At 47.9% G+C, this 13,123-nt stretch overlaps 2 protein-coding genes across 5 annotated transcripts in view; one reads left to right on the plus strand and one right to left on the minus strand.

Annotated features, from left to right (window-relative positions):
• M1AP (meiosis 1 associated protein) overlaps positions 1–9,836 on the plus strand; it is a 90,593-nt gene extending 80,757 nt beyond the window's left edge. Inside the window, exons 8-10 of the mRNA XM_020895568.2 lie at positions 6,688–6,894; positions 7,976–8,116; positions 9,037–9,836. Coding sequence (XP_020751227.2) covers positions 6,688–6,894; positions 7,976–8,116; positions 9,037–9,216 — 528 coding nt within the window. The 3' untranslated portion in view covers positions 9,217–9,836. The remainder of the gene's footprint in view (positions 1–6,687; positions 6,895–7,975; positions 8,117–9,036) is intronic.
• A 423-nt stretch (positions 9,837–10,259) lies between these two features.
• DOK1 (docking protein 1) lies at positions 10,260–13,123 on the minus strand. Of its 4 annotated transcripts, none has more exons than XM_020895581.2 (5): positions 13,003–13,123; positions 12,355–12,654; positions 12,117–12,210; positions 11,734–11,918; positions 10,260–11,508 (listed from the first exon to the last, which is right to left on the minus strand). In XM_020895581.2, exons 1-5 carry the CDS (start codon positions 13,060–13,062, stop codon positions 10,696–10,698), a joined length of 1,452 nt encoding a protein of 483 aa, XP_020751240.2. In that variant the 5' UTR covers positions 13,063–13,123; the 3' UTR covers positions 10,260–10,695. The 4 variants fall into 4 exon arrangements, with proteins under 4 accessions (XP_020751240.2, XP_070331936.1, XP_070331938.1 ...); XM_070475835.1 differs by lacking the exon at positions 13,003–13,123 and adding an exon at positions 12,829–12,979; XM_070475837.1 differs by lacking the exon at positions 13,003–13,123 and having other exon boundaries at positions 12,117–12,206; positions 12,355–12,431.

The raw sequence follows: 13,123 nt of genomic DNA on the forward strand, positions 1-13,123 counted from the left end.
AGTTTAGTCCATTATTATATTAACATGATGTATTACATTGTTTGGTTTTTCAGATATTATGCCAACCTTGCATTCCTAGAATAAATCCCACTTTTAGTGTATAATCCTTTTTATATTTGCTGGATTTGGTTGGCTGGTATGTTGCTGAGGATTTTTGCATCTATATTTATAAGGAATATTGGTCTGTAATTTTCTTGTGATGTCTTTTTCTAGTTTTAGTATCAGGGTAATACTAGCCCCATAGATTAGTTGCAAAGTTTTCCTTCATCTTCTGTTTTCTTGGAAGAATTTGTGAAAGATTAATGATATTTATTTAAAGATTTGGCATAATTCACCAGTAAAGCCTTCTAGGCCTTGATTATTTTTTTGTGGACAATCTTCTAATTACTAACTGTATATCTTACTTGTTATCGATTGTGCCAAAAAGTTAATAGAGCATGCCTGAGATTTCTTTCCTTAGAAAGTCCTGCTTACAAGATTAACCCTTGTCTGGCATATGGGAATTTGGATTTAGGGAGTGTTCCCACCATCCCCGGGTGGGATGCAAAAGTATGTGCTGACATCTGCTTTTCTTACAGGAGTCTAGAACTTTGGGATGTGCTGGGTACAAGCTGCTTATGTGACCAGCCTCCAAAAAATGTCGGGCACTGAGTCTCTAATGACTTCTGGTAGACAACAGTTTACATACGCTCTCACAGTTTAACACTAGAGGAACTGAGTATGTTCCCTGACTCTGTAGGTGTGTGTGTGCATGTTAAGTTGCTTCAGTCATGCCCCCAACTCTTTGCAACCATAGGGACTGTAGCCCACAGGCTTCTCTGTCCATCGGATTCTCCAGGCAGGAATGCTGGAGCGGGTTGCCAAGCCTCCGCCAGGGGATCTTCCCAACCCAGAGATCAGGCCTGCATCTCCTGCAGCTCCTTCATTGCAGGAGGACTCTTTACCGCTGAGCCACTGGGGAAGCCCAGCTCTACAGGTAAAGGACTTTTAAAAGCTTACACTTCGCTTTCTCTGAACTTCACCCCGTACGCCTTTTCTCCATGCTGGTTTTCTTTTGTATTCTCTTGCCATAATAAGTCATATTTATGCTAAGTCTTGTGAGTCCTCTTAGTGAATCACTCAACCCAGGAGTAGTCTTGGGGACTCCTGACACAGATTTATTCAGAAGATTTTCTATTTCCTGTTGAGTCAGTCTTAGCAGTTCGTGTCTTTCTAGGAATCTGTCCATTTCATCTAGGTTACCTAATTGTTTATAATATTCCCTTATAATCCTTTTCATTTCTGTAAGGTCAGTGGTGATGCTACCCCTTTTTTTAATTTAATGTTTATTTTTGTTTGGTGGTGCCAGGTCTTAGTTGCAGCATGTAAACTCTTAATTGAGGCGTGTAGGATCTAGTTTCCTGACCAGGGATCAAACCCAGGCCCCCTGCATTGGGAGCACGGAGTCTTAACCACTGGACCACCCGGAAAGTCCTGATGCTACCTCTTTTATTTTTTATTTTAGTAATTTAGATATTTTCTCTCTTTCCCTTATCAATCTAGCTAACAGGTTTTTAAATTTCTATTGACCTTTTCAAAGAACCAACTGTGGTTCCACTGATTTTTCTCTATTATTTTTATACTGTCTATTTTATGTTATATAAATACTGGAGCAGAAAGCTCCAGTAATTTTTTAATTTCCTTCCTTCTACTTGCTTTAAGTTTAGTTTGGTCTTCTTTTTCTAGTTTCTTAAAGTAGAAGATTAAACTATTGATTTGAGATCTTTTTTCTTTTTAGTTTAATAGAGGAGTTATCAGCTATAAATTTCCCTCAAAGCACTGCTTTGGCTGTATTTCATAAGTTTCAGTATGTTGTGTTTTTACTTAAACTCATCTCAGATTGTTTTCTAATTTCCTTTGTGATTTCTTCCTTGATCCATTGATTACTTAGGAGTATGTTATTTAATTTTCTTATACTTATGAATTTCCCAAATTTGTTTTCTTTGTTGATTTCTAATTGTATTCTACTGTGATCAGAGAAGATACTTTGGATGATTTTAATTTTTTAAATTATTACAGTTTGTTTTATGGCCTATCACATGATCTATTCTGGAGAATGTTCCATGTTCATTTGAAAAGAATATACAATCTGCCACTTGGGGGTTTGAAATCTCATTTACCATCTTCCCCTGGTTTCCTCTGTGGAAGCCAGTGTGAGAGTAGCAGAGGAGTTGTTATTGTAGCTTCTTTTTCTTCCCCTCCTGCATCCTGCCTTCTGGAGTGAGAGAATAAGCAAATAATGCCAAATCAACAACTTCTTCCTGATGCCCTTCCAGATTCCAAAAAACCCCAGGTATGCATGGCTTTACTATAACTAGCTGTAATTTCTCTTTCTAGACACATTATGACAATGAAATGTGTCTCTTCCCACAAGCAATGCAAAATGAGTGCTCTTGGCTCTTCCCCACTCTCAGTGGCTGCCTCAGGAACATTCCCACTCAAGAGTTGGTCAGTGCTTCTTTAATGAATATATTTGGTCCCAGGTCATTATATTGATGGGCTTCCCTGGTGGCTCAGATGGTAAAGAATCTGCCTACAATGCAGGAGACCCAGGTTTAATCCCTGGGTCAGGAAGATCCCCTGGAGAAGGGAATGGCAACCCACTCCAGTATTCTTGCCTGGAGGATTCCACAGAGGAGACTGGTGGGCTACAGTTCATGGGGTTGCAAAGAGTCACACATGACTGAGTGACTAATACTTTCACTTTTTCATCATTGATGGCAAGTCAAGGGAGGAATGATTTAGTGAGATTATAGTTTTTACCTGATAATAATAAACTCCCACCTGCCCTTCTAGCAAGGCCTACACCAGTGCCATTGAATTGGCCCTTCTACTCCTATTTTACCATATACTAGAAGTAAATAACCACATCCTCTTCTTTTTCTTTAAAATCTGTAAAAGATCCATTTGGCTATAACTAACAGAAAACCAACCCAACTCTACTTTGAGTAATTAAGAGTTTATTTTTCTCATGTAACAAGAAGTGCAAGGACAGAATCCTGGGGCTGATGCAGTTGATCAATGCTGTCAAAGACCCAGGCTCTTTCCTTTTCCCCATAGCATCCATAGCGGGTGTACTTCATCCTTATGCCTGCTGCCTCACGGTCACAAGATGGCTGCTGCACCTTAAGATCAAGTCTTGTCCTAGGGAGAAAGAAGGGGTAGGGTGCAGACACAAAAAGCCTACCAGCATATTACAAAGCTTTTCCAGAAGCCACACCTAGCAACTTCTGCTGATGTCTCATTATTTAAGTCCACATTACATATCACTGAAAGACTAAAAAATGGACAGAGAGAAAGGGGGAGGGGGCAGTGGCCAGGAAACCAACAGTGGCTGCCATACCACACCTTCCTTCATAGCTTTAGTAATTAGAAGTGGGGAGGATGACTTTAATCAGGCTGAACTTGGAGTACAGCATGCTGTTCAGTTCTCCCCCTGTCACACCTATTCTAATAAGAATCAACCTCCACTTCCTAAAATGTAAGCTCCCTGGCACCTTACATAGCAAAGTCCCTAACCACAACATGAATATAGAAATTTTTTCACCCACCTTCTGGTAAATTCAGCATCCAACTCATGCTCCTTTCTTTTGAATTAGCAAAAACATATTCTAAAGTACTCAGCAGTCATCTAATCATTCTAATCCCAAAGAAGGGCAATGCTAAAGAATGTTCAAACTACCATACAGTTTTTCTCATTTCATATGCTAACAAGGTTATGCTCAAGCTAGGCTTCAACAGTATGTGAACCGAGAACTTCCAGATGTACAAGCTGGGTTTCAAAGATGCAGAGGAACCAGAGATCAAATTGTCAACACCTGTTGGATCACAGAAAAAGCAAGAGAATTCCAGAAAAACATCTGCTTCATTGACTATGCTAAAGCCTTTGACTGTGTGGATCACAACAAACTATGAGAAATTCTTCAAGAGATGGGAATACCAGACCCCTTACTTGTCTCCTGAGAAGCCTGTATGAGGTTCAAGAAACAACAAGTAGACCCTTACATGGAACAACAGACTGGTTCAGAATTGGGAAAGGAGTACAAGGCTGTATATTGTCACTCTGCTTATTTAACTTCTATGCAGAGTACATCATGAGAAATGCCAGGCTGGATGAATCACAAGCTAGAATCAAGATTGCTGGGAGAAATATCAACAACCTCAGATATGCAGATGATACCAACCTAATGGCAGAAAGTGAAGAGGAACTACAGAGCCTCTTGATGAGGGTGCAACAGGAGAGTGTAAAAGCTGGCTTGAAACTCAACATTCAAAAAACAAAGATCATGGTATCTGGTCCCTTCACTTCATGGCAAACAGAAGGGGAAAAAGTGAAAGCAGTGGCAGATTTTCTTTTCTTGGGCAAAATTACTGTGGATGGTGACTGCAGCTGTGAAATTAAAAGAGGCCTGCTCCTTGGAAGAAAAGTGATGACAAACCTAGACAGCACCTTAAAAAGGAAAGACATCACCTCACCAACAAAGGTCTATATAGTCAAAGCTACAGTTTTTTCATTTGTCATGTACAGATGTGAGAGTTGGTCCATAAAGAAGGCTGAGCACCAGAGAATTGACGCTTTTGAATGATGGTGCTGGAGAAGACTGTTAAGAGTCCCTTGGACTGCAAGGAGATCAACCCTGAATATTCATCGGAAAGACTGTTGCTGAAGCTGAAGCTCCAATACTTTGGCCACCTGATGGGAAAAGCCGACTCACTGGGAAAGTCCCTGATGCTGGGAAAGACTGAAGGCAAAAGGAGAAGGGGGCGACAGAGGAAGAGATGGTTAGATAGCATCACCAACTAAATGGACATGAACTTGAGCCAACTCCAGGAAACAGCAGAGGACAGGAACCTGGCATGCTGCAGCCCATGGGGTCACAAAGTCAGACAGGACTTAGTGACTGCACAACAGCAACCCAGTCATTAAACACCGTTCAATTTGAGGACCCCAAAGGTTTTCTGAGACACCCCATGCCACTGCCTTTTCTCAACCTCAGACACCTGGTTTGTCAATTAACTATTTCCATCACAGGTACAATGCCTGTAGGAACAAGTCCACCCATGACCTGGGTAACATGTTCAAGCTTGGTTCCAGGACTTCAAATCATCACTGTCCAGAAAGAGGTTAGAAATTCAGAGTCAAAATAGGAGCCTTAACGTTCAATTTCCCTACCTCTCACTTTCTCAGAATGTTCCCGGGAAATGCAGATAAATTAATATCTTTACCATTCTAATAAGGGTATATTTGCCTGTCTTCTTCCAGAGCCTCTGTCAATCTCTCTGCAAATTAGTCCAGAAAATTTTAAAGCACCCTGTGAAATCCTTTCAAATCAATCTTTTCCCAGTCCTCTGATAGTTCTCACATCAGGAGTTATTTTTGAGAGATCTCATGTATTTTTACGTATCACTTCTCTAACATAATCTTAGCCATTGTCTCAAAAATCAATGGACTCAAATTCTAGGGGTCGTAATTTTTTTGTGTGCTGCATTCAGATTTTCTTAGTAATCCCAGGATATAATGGTTGTGAATTTGTCTCATAACCCTGAGGTGTAAGAAATGTCACACTGCCATAGTTTTAGCCCCCAGAGACTTGCCACAGTAGCAAGATATTTTGTTCTCCAAGGAGTCTTAGAAAGGTAACCAGTTGCTCCAGTTTTCCCAAAGCTGAAATGTCTTCTGGGACACAGGACTTTCAGTGCTAAAGATGGACAAACTGAAAAGTTGGTCATCCTAAATCTTGGACAAACATTAGTTTACAAACCTGCTTACTATATTATAAGCTCTAAGGAGACAAGGAACATGTCTAATGAATTTCTATATACCCATGCTTAGTGCTTGGGACATAATGGGCATTCAGCAAATTCTTAATAAACTAATTGACAAACAAATACATGAACTAGCATGAAAAAAAAGATTAAAGTAATGATAATAATCCAAACCCTGAGCCACATCAGAAGTACTTGAAGGATTTCCCTGGTGGTTCAGTGGCTAAGACTCCACATTCCCAAAGCAGGGGGCCCAGGTTCAATCCCTGATCAGGGAACTAGTCCCACATGCTGCAACTAAAAAGCCTGCATACTGCACCAATATCTAAGATCCTGCATGCTGCAACTAAGACCTGGCGCAGTCAAATAAATAAATACTTTTTTAAAAAAAGAATTGAGAGTCTAGTAATAAGCCCTCACTTTTTACTTGCGCCAACTAAAATGGAGTGCCCTACAATTTCCTAATATCCCTTCCAGCAAACATCCTTTCCAGGCTTAAAAAGGCCATGTCCTTGGACCAGGGGCAAATTCTCCCCATGCACACATATACTGTGAGTTCTATATCGTTTATTTCCAATTTGACGGACTTGAGAAGCATCAGGTAGACTTTCCAGACATTTTGGATCTGTTCTTCAGGAGCACAGTGCATCTCCAGATAATAAGCAAAATGTTTAGAAACCATGAACTTCTGCAGGCACCTACCACCTGCCTGGCTTACCAGACCCCCTCAGAGTTCTGTGCTGCACAAAATGATGGCGCTGCTTTAAAGTGTCTAGAACTAGTTGAGGGGAGGGAGAGTGAACAGGCCAGCGATTGGGACTAATCTTCCAAACATGTCAAAGACTGAAGATGAGCCTACGTTTTTGTATGTCTTTGTTTCAGAAAAGAGAATGGCTGCTATTGGCCAAAGGGGAGCCCCTGAACCGAGAAGACAAACTGAGAGAGCCCACTAGCACCTTCTACGTGATCCTGCCGTCTCCCTCTCCCACTCTGCTGGTGAAGGCAGTGGCCACTCGGGAACTGATGCTGCCCAGCCCTTTCCCCCTGCTACCTGAGGACATGCCTGCTGATAGCCTTAAGACTGTGGAGGCGAGTGAGCCCAGATCTCCTGGGATAGAGGGGAGGGAAAAGGATGGAGTTCAAGAAAGGGATGAGGGAAATGAGTCAGCCCCAGAAGGAAAGGACCAGGGAGCAGAGGGAGAAGTGGTTCCAAGAGTATGGTAAGAGGAGCAGAGAAAGCAAGGAACTGAGGCAAGACGAAAGAAAGCACGCATCTGCGTGATGGTGTGTTCTCATGGGTCCTTCTCTGCAATCTCTGAATGCATGTGTGTGCCTGTTTGTACACGTCTATCTCTGAGAGAGGGAGGAAAAGGCAGCCGATATAGGCGCTGAGAATAGGAAAAGCTTTAAAATGAGACTATGATGCAAAGGAGGGAACAGCTCTAAAGGCCATTTTTCTCCTCCTCCTCTCATCTTGGATTTGGATTCTGGATTTCCTCTGCCGGCCTCACCAGTTGAGGGTGGGAGGGGGTGCTCACAGCACAGAGAACAGTTACCACACCCTTGCTGCTAGATTCCTGGCTTACGTGCCGAGAGGACAGAGCCTGGGATTGTGCTCTTGGCTTGGCAGCCACAGGGATGCGAGAGAGGTGGGCACGAGTGGCCGTGGCTCACTCAGCGTCTCACTTCAGGGCCAGTTGTTTCCTGGCACAGGATGTTGTGGCCGGAAAACCTGACTGCTCAGGAATGCGCTGCTCGCGTGTCCTCTGGTTGTGCTCGCCTCACAGGCGGAGAACTCAGTGTACTTGCTTTGCAGACTGAGCACCTCAGCCCCCAACTCACCCTCCCTCACAGCCTCACACACTGGATCCCTTGTAACCCTCATGGCACTCTGGCCCCTCTCAGAATCCTGTGACATGGTTCTTGGGGCCAGAATGTTCAGTGTCCCTAACCATTCAGTTGCTGCTACTTCTTGTACCCTTGCCTGACCCTTCACAAGCACTGAGACCTGGGGGCCAGAACACCCAAGAGGACACGCATCTATTTCACATCCTTCAGTGAAGCCCTGGGCCATCACCCCTCCTCAGCTTCTCACACTCAGGTCTCTGCCTGACATCTTGGGTTTTGTGACCTCGCGTTTTTAGTGAGGCACCCCTTCTCTCTTCTTCAGAGCATGCTTGATGACCTGGAACTAGAATCCACCTACAACCCCTTGCAAGTTTGGAGCCACCTGTACTCACACCTGAGCAGCACCTTTGCCAACCCTCACAGCCGGTTCCACCCAAGCTCCAAGAGCCGAGCTGTGAGAAAGGTACTTCCCTACTTCCCCTTTATGCCCAGAATGCCAAAGTCCTCTTCCCCTGTCCCCCATCCAAGGGAGATCCTCCCTGATCTCCTCTGGAAAAGAAGCGTTTCGCCCTAGACAAAGAACATTACAACCCCTACGCGGTACTGGGATTTTTTTTGCTTGGGCATTTACATAAAATATTTAGTTATCTTAATTGCGGTGTTTGGGTAATTCAGTAGTCATTTAACAGATCACTGTTCCACTAAGCAAACGGACTGCACTGTAACCACAACCACGGCCTCTGTTGAAAGAAGGTGGCATAAGAAATGCCCAAGGGAAGGGAAATTAGTATTTACCAAGCAACAGTAATTTGCCAGGTTTGATGACGTGTACTCTCACATTTATTTTTCTCATTTAATCCTCACAGCATCCCTACAAGGTAAGTGTTATGCTCATTTTACAGATGAGGAAAGGGAGGCTGACCAAGCTTAGAAGCTTAGAGACATGGCCCCAGTGACAAGAGTTTTGAGAGAAGAGTAATGGGCGGGGGGTGGATTTATTTTTATGAAATCCATGTTCTATAGTCTATGGGCTTCCTTTTGTGCTCTTATAAATCTTTTCCTTGTTTCTCAGTAACAAAGCCTGTAGAAAAAAACCTTTGTCTTACCTGAAGTTACAAGAGAAAGAGGTTTCCAAACTACAGTCAGTCTAGACATGGGGATAGAACCCACCGTGAGTTAGCTGGTAGGCAAGCAAACAGAGGAGGACACTCAGCCAGGAGACAGGCACTGTGGAGGCGAGAGCCCGGGGACTCCACTGCTCTGGGCCTTGAGGCTGTCACTCACGCGACCCAAGGAGTTAGGACTGGAGACCCGGCAGGGAATGGAATAGGAAATCAGGACTTGTCTAGTCTTCACAGAAAGCTCTTCTTGCTTTCTTTGCAGGCTGAGCCTTTGCAAATAAATCGAGTGCGAGCCACAGTGGCCCCTCTGCCTATGACTCCAGCCCCTGGCAGAGCCTCCAAGATGCCAGCAGCCAGCAAAGCTTCCTCGGAAGTCTTCTTCCAGCCTTCTGTGGAAGAGGAGGAAGAAGAGGCAGATGAGGAGCATCCCTCAGGGCCCTAAGTCTCTGGCGCCGTAGCCCAACTGCCCTGCTAAAGCGCGTCCATGCCAAGGCTCCAGATCTGCCCCACAGTGGCTTTCTCTGGCGACTTGCCTTCTCTCCACCTGACCCTCTGTGAGCTCCAGGCGACTGGGAAACAGAGCCTCCCCTCCTCCGCCTTCAGTGCTTTCACCACCCTACTCCTCAGGCCATGAGGAGACACATCTGACCCTCTTCTTTCTCCAAGAAGGGACTTATTTTTCCTTTGGATCATTTGATACTGTTGACACAAATGAAGAATAAATACCCAATGGGTCTCCACCATTGTTAGGAGCATTCCCAGAACCACATTTCTCCTTGTAGTTCTGGGTAAGCAGGTGGATGTCAGGTCACCTTCAGGAAACTGGACCTCAGGAGAGAAGGATGAGGTTTTCAGAGCTCATGAAAAACAAGTAGGAGTGAAATCTAAGCTTCATTTCAAAGCCTGTGCCCCTCCCACCACACCCATCAACACTGCAATTCCCGTCAGCCTTCAAACAGAAAAGTGGCTGGTGCTTGCTACCTACACGCAAAGTGTGTGGTTGAGAGAGAGAAAGAGAGAGACAAGGGGAGGGGGGCATCCTAGAGCTGAGAACAGGGGAGAGGGTGGTATGAAAAAGGCCTGTTCCTTCCCTGTTCCCCTTTCCTCACACCTGCCCAGCAGCCTCGTCCATCCACAGAATAACTACCATTTGTAAAATGCTTATTCTGCACTTCAAATCAATTAAGTACTTGAGAAATTTAACTCCTTCCATACAAACAACCCTCTGAGGTTGTGCCTATAATTAAGCTTTCCCATTTTACATAAGAGCAACAGAGGAAACTGAGGGTTACCGACGTTATACCCAGGGTCCCACCCACCCCAGGTGGGCCTAACTGGACCTTTCAGACTCCGAATGATCACCCCGTCCCTGGGGCCCTCTCCTCCTTCAGTGGCCCCCAACACCTTTCTGGTTCTCCTAATCCCATGTCTACCCAGCTCATCTTGCCACTCGGTCCCCTTTGACTGTTCACAGACAAAGACCTCTTAAATCCAAACTGACTTTAATGAGAATAAAACTTACCCCCCCCCCAAAATTATATGTATATATTTGGTAAAGAACAATGAAGGGGGAGGGGTCCAGACACAGCTCAGTGTCCCCCTTTACTTCCATACAAGCCTCTCAAACCACACCTCCTCTGACCAAATACCCTTTTCTACAGTTCTGCTCCGGCAGCTATCCCTTCCTTTGGTGGGGATGACTTAGAGGTGCTGGCCTCCCCCAGCCCCCATCCCTGAGCCCCTTTGTGACTCTGTCCCACTTCCATGACTTCTTGGGACAGATCATCCTTGCCTGGACCCCCCTTGCACCCCGTTCTCTGCACACAGGCCCCCTGGTTCGTGCTGGCTCTAACAGGTTCCTTTGATCCCACGCCCCTTCCCCATGGTCCTCCTATCAGCAACCTCAGCTTCGCCCTATTTCTCACGTGGAACCCTCTGACTTGGCCCCAGTCCTGTCAGTCCCTACTCCAGGAAGCCCACAATCCCAGCTCCCCGAGGCCCCACTTTTCTGGACCTGGCTGTACAGGGCAGTGTCTGAGCTATGGCCTTGGCTGCCACCGCCAGTTGCAGCACCAGATTCAGGTAAGGCCCGGCCCTGGGGCTTGGGAGCTGGGAAGGGCTTTGTGCTCCGAGGGGGTGGCACAGCATAGTCATCAGTGGCAGGGTTGTAGGGGAGCTCATAGCCCTCCTCTTTCACCCGAGCCTGGCACCACCATGCATCCTTGGGCTCCTGAGGCAGATCATAAAGGCCCCGGAGAGTGGCTGGGGCCAGGCCCTCAGGTTCATCATAAATGGGGTCTTCTTTAGGGTCTGTCAACTTGGCCTTTATCAGCTTTTGCTGCACATGCTCACACAAGTCCCAGTAGAGAGCTTTCTTTAACTGTGTCCCCTCGCCTGTGTGCGCAGGGGTGCTGTCCACGGGGTCTGAGTATAGGGAATCTTGGCCCAGGCCTGGAGGAATGCGCAGGGAGTCTAAGGGTTCCGCATACAGGGCTGGAGGGCTGCCTGGGAGCTCCAGGGGGGCCGCGGGGGAAGCCAGCTTCCCGTCTGCCACTTCTCCTTCATGGGAATCAGCTCTGAGAACATCCTGCCCCTGGCCAGCCTTCCCCTGAGTCTTCTGTCGGTGGATAGCAGTCTCGACTGCCTGAAAGATGTCATTTCCCTGTGCCGTGTGAAAGGTGAAGGTTCCAGGGCCGGAGGGACAGCGGCGGCCAGCCTCAAAAGAGAACATGACCTGAAGAGGATGTAGAGGGAAACATGTTACCAGGAGCCATCAGAGGAGGTGAGTCACAGGGCTAGAACTAGGTAGGGGACCTACAAAGAAGAGAGCACTGGAAAGGGGGGTGGGTCATGGTCTAGGCAAGAGAAAGTTATCTAGAGTGCAGTCTCCCACCTTCCTGTCCACCCCTCCCACAGGCGCCCAGCCCAGGGAGCCAGTCCTGTCTTGACAGCACCGTACCTTGTCACGGCCATAGCGACGCAACAAAGTGTAGGGCCAGGAAAGGAGTGGCTCCAATATCTGACTCTGGGCCCCCGCGGCCAGAAGAGTCAGCTTGTCCGCCTCCACTCTCAGCACGTAGGAGCCGTGCAGGCCACAGCGCTCAGCGGCCTCAGTCTTCTGCACCGTCACCCAGAACTGGGATCCTGGAAGGAATACACAATTAGACTGGGACCTGGCCAGGACTGGGGTGGGGGAAGGGAGCAGACTGTACACACACACACACACACACACACACACACACACACACACTTGAAAGCTAGCTCTCAGGCTATTCCTACTTCCCCTCCTAGGACACCCTTTCTTTCCACCCCTTCCCTGCTGGGGTTTTTCAGGCCATCTACCTTCCCAGGAGGGGCTATACAGCGAGTTCTCCAGCATCTCCAGGGCAGAAAGCTTGGGTGGGTTCTCGGCAGGTGCCAGGGCCCAGCTGCCTTTCTGGGGTAAAGAGAAGGAGCATGAAGGAGGCTGTGATTCCCTCACCGCGATTCCCAGGGTCTGAGCCAGCCCAGTTCCTCTGCCGCTGTAACTGCTCCCACCCCGCCTCGCCTCCTGGGCCCTGTGGCGCCCCAGGCCCCTCACCGGAAAGGCGTTTTGGCACAGCGTTTGCACCCACGCTGCACTGGACGGCGCGTCGGCCGCCAGCAAGTGGGATCGCTGTGCGGTGTCCAGGCGAAAAGCTGCGGCGCCAGGCTCAGGGGGGCTCTCCACCGCCACGGGGGCCACGCTCACACACTCTGCCAGCCGGATCACCTTGCAGTCCAGGCGGCGCGAGCTCCCTCGGCCACCTCCAGAGCTCGACCCCTTGTGGTCAAAGAACTCGAGCCGCGCGACACCGTGGGGACTGGCCGGGTAGAGAACCGCCCAGGTCTTCCTCCATCTCTGGGGAGAGAGCCGAGAGACGCTGGGGAGGGAGCGGACAAGCACCGGCTGCCCGGCCCCGACGGGGGAAGGAAAGACCCGAGCGGGCCGATTTCAAGACTAAGGCTTCACGACCGCTGGCGAAGTTTCCCCAGGAGGATGCCCCTCTGTCTCCCCAGGGCTAGAGAGGCATACCCGGAGGCCGGCGGACGCTCCTCCGAAGAATGTGCAAAGCATTTTAGAGGGAACGTCACAGGGCTCTCCGGTCCCGGCGCCGCTCCCCTACCGGCCGCGCACCCCCTCCCTCCGTTTGGGCTCAGTCGCCCACCCCTAGCTCTGATGGGGTTCGGCAACCCCTGCCCACACTACCTTGGTCCCGAAACGCTGACTCTGCAAAAACAGCGGCCCTTCCATCACGGCCCCGTCCATGGCCCCCGGCGGTTCCTTCCGCGCTTCCTGGCCCGGCGGGCCCGGAGGCGGGGCGGGGCGG

This window comes from Odocoileus virginianus, chromosome 2 (genome assembly GCF_023699985.2).
Source record: "Odocoileus virginianus isolate 20LAN1187 ecotype Illinois chromosome 2, Ovbor_1.2, whole genome shotgun sequence".
Classification (NCBI taxonomy): domain Eukaryota; kingdom Metazoa; phylum Chordata; class Mammalia; order Artiodactyla; family Cervidae; genus Odocoileus; species Odocoileus virginianus.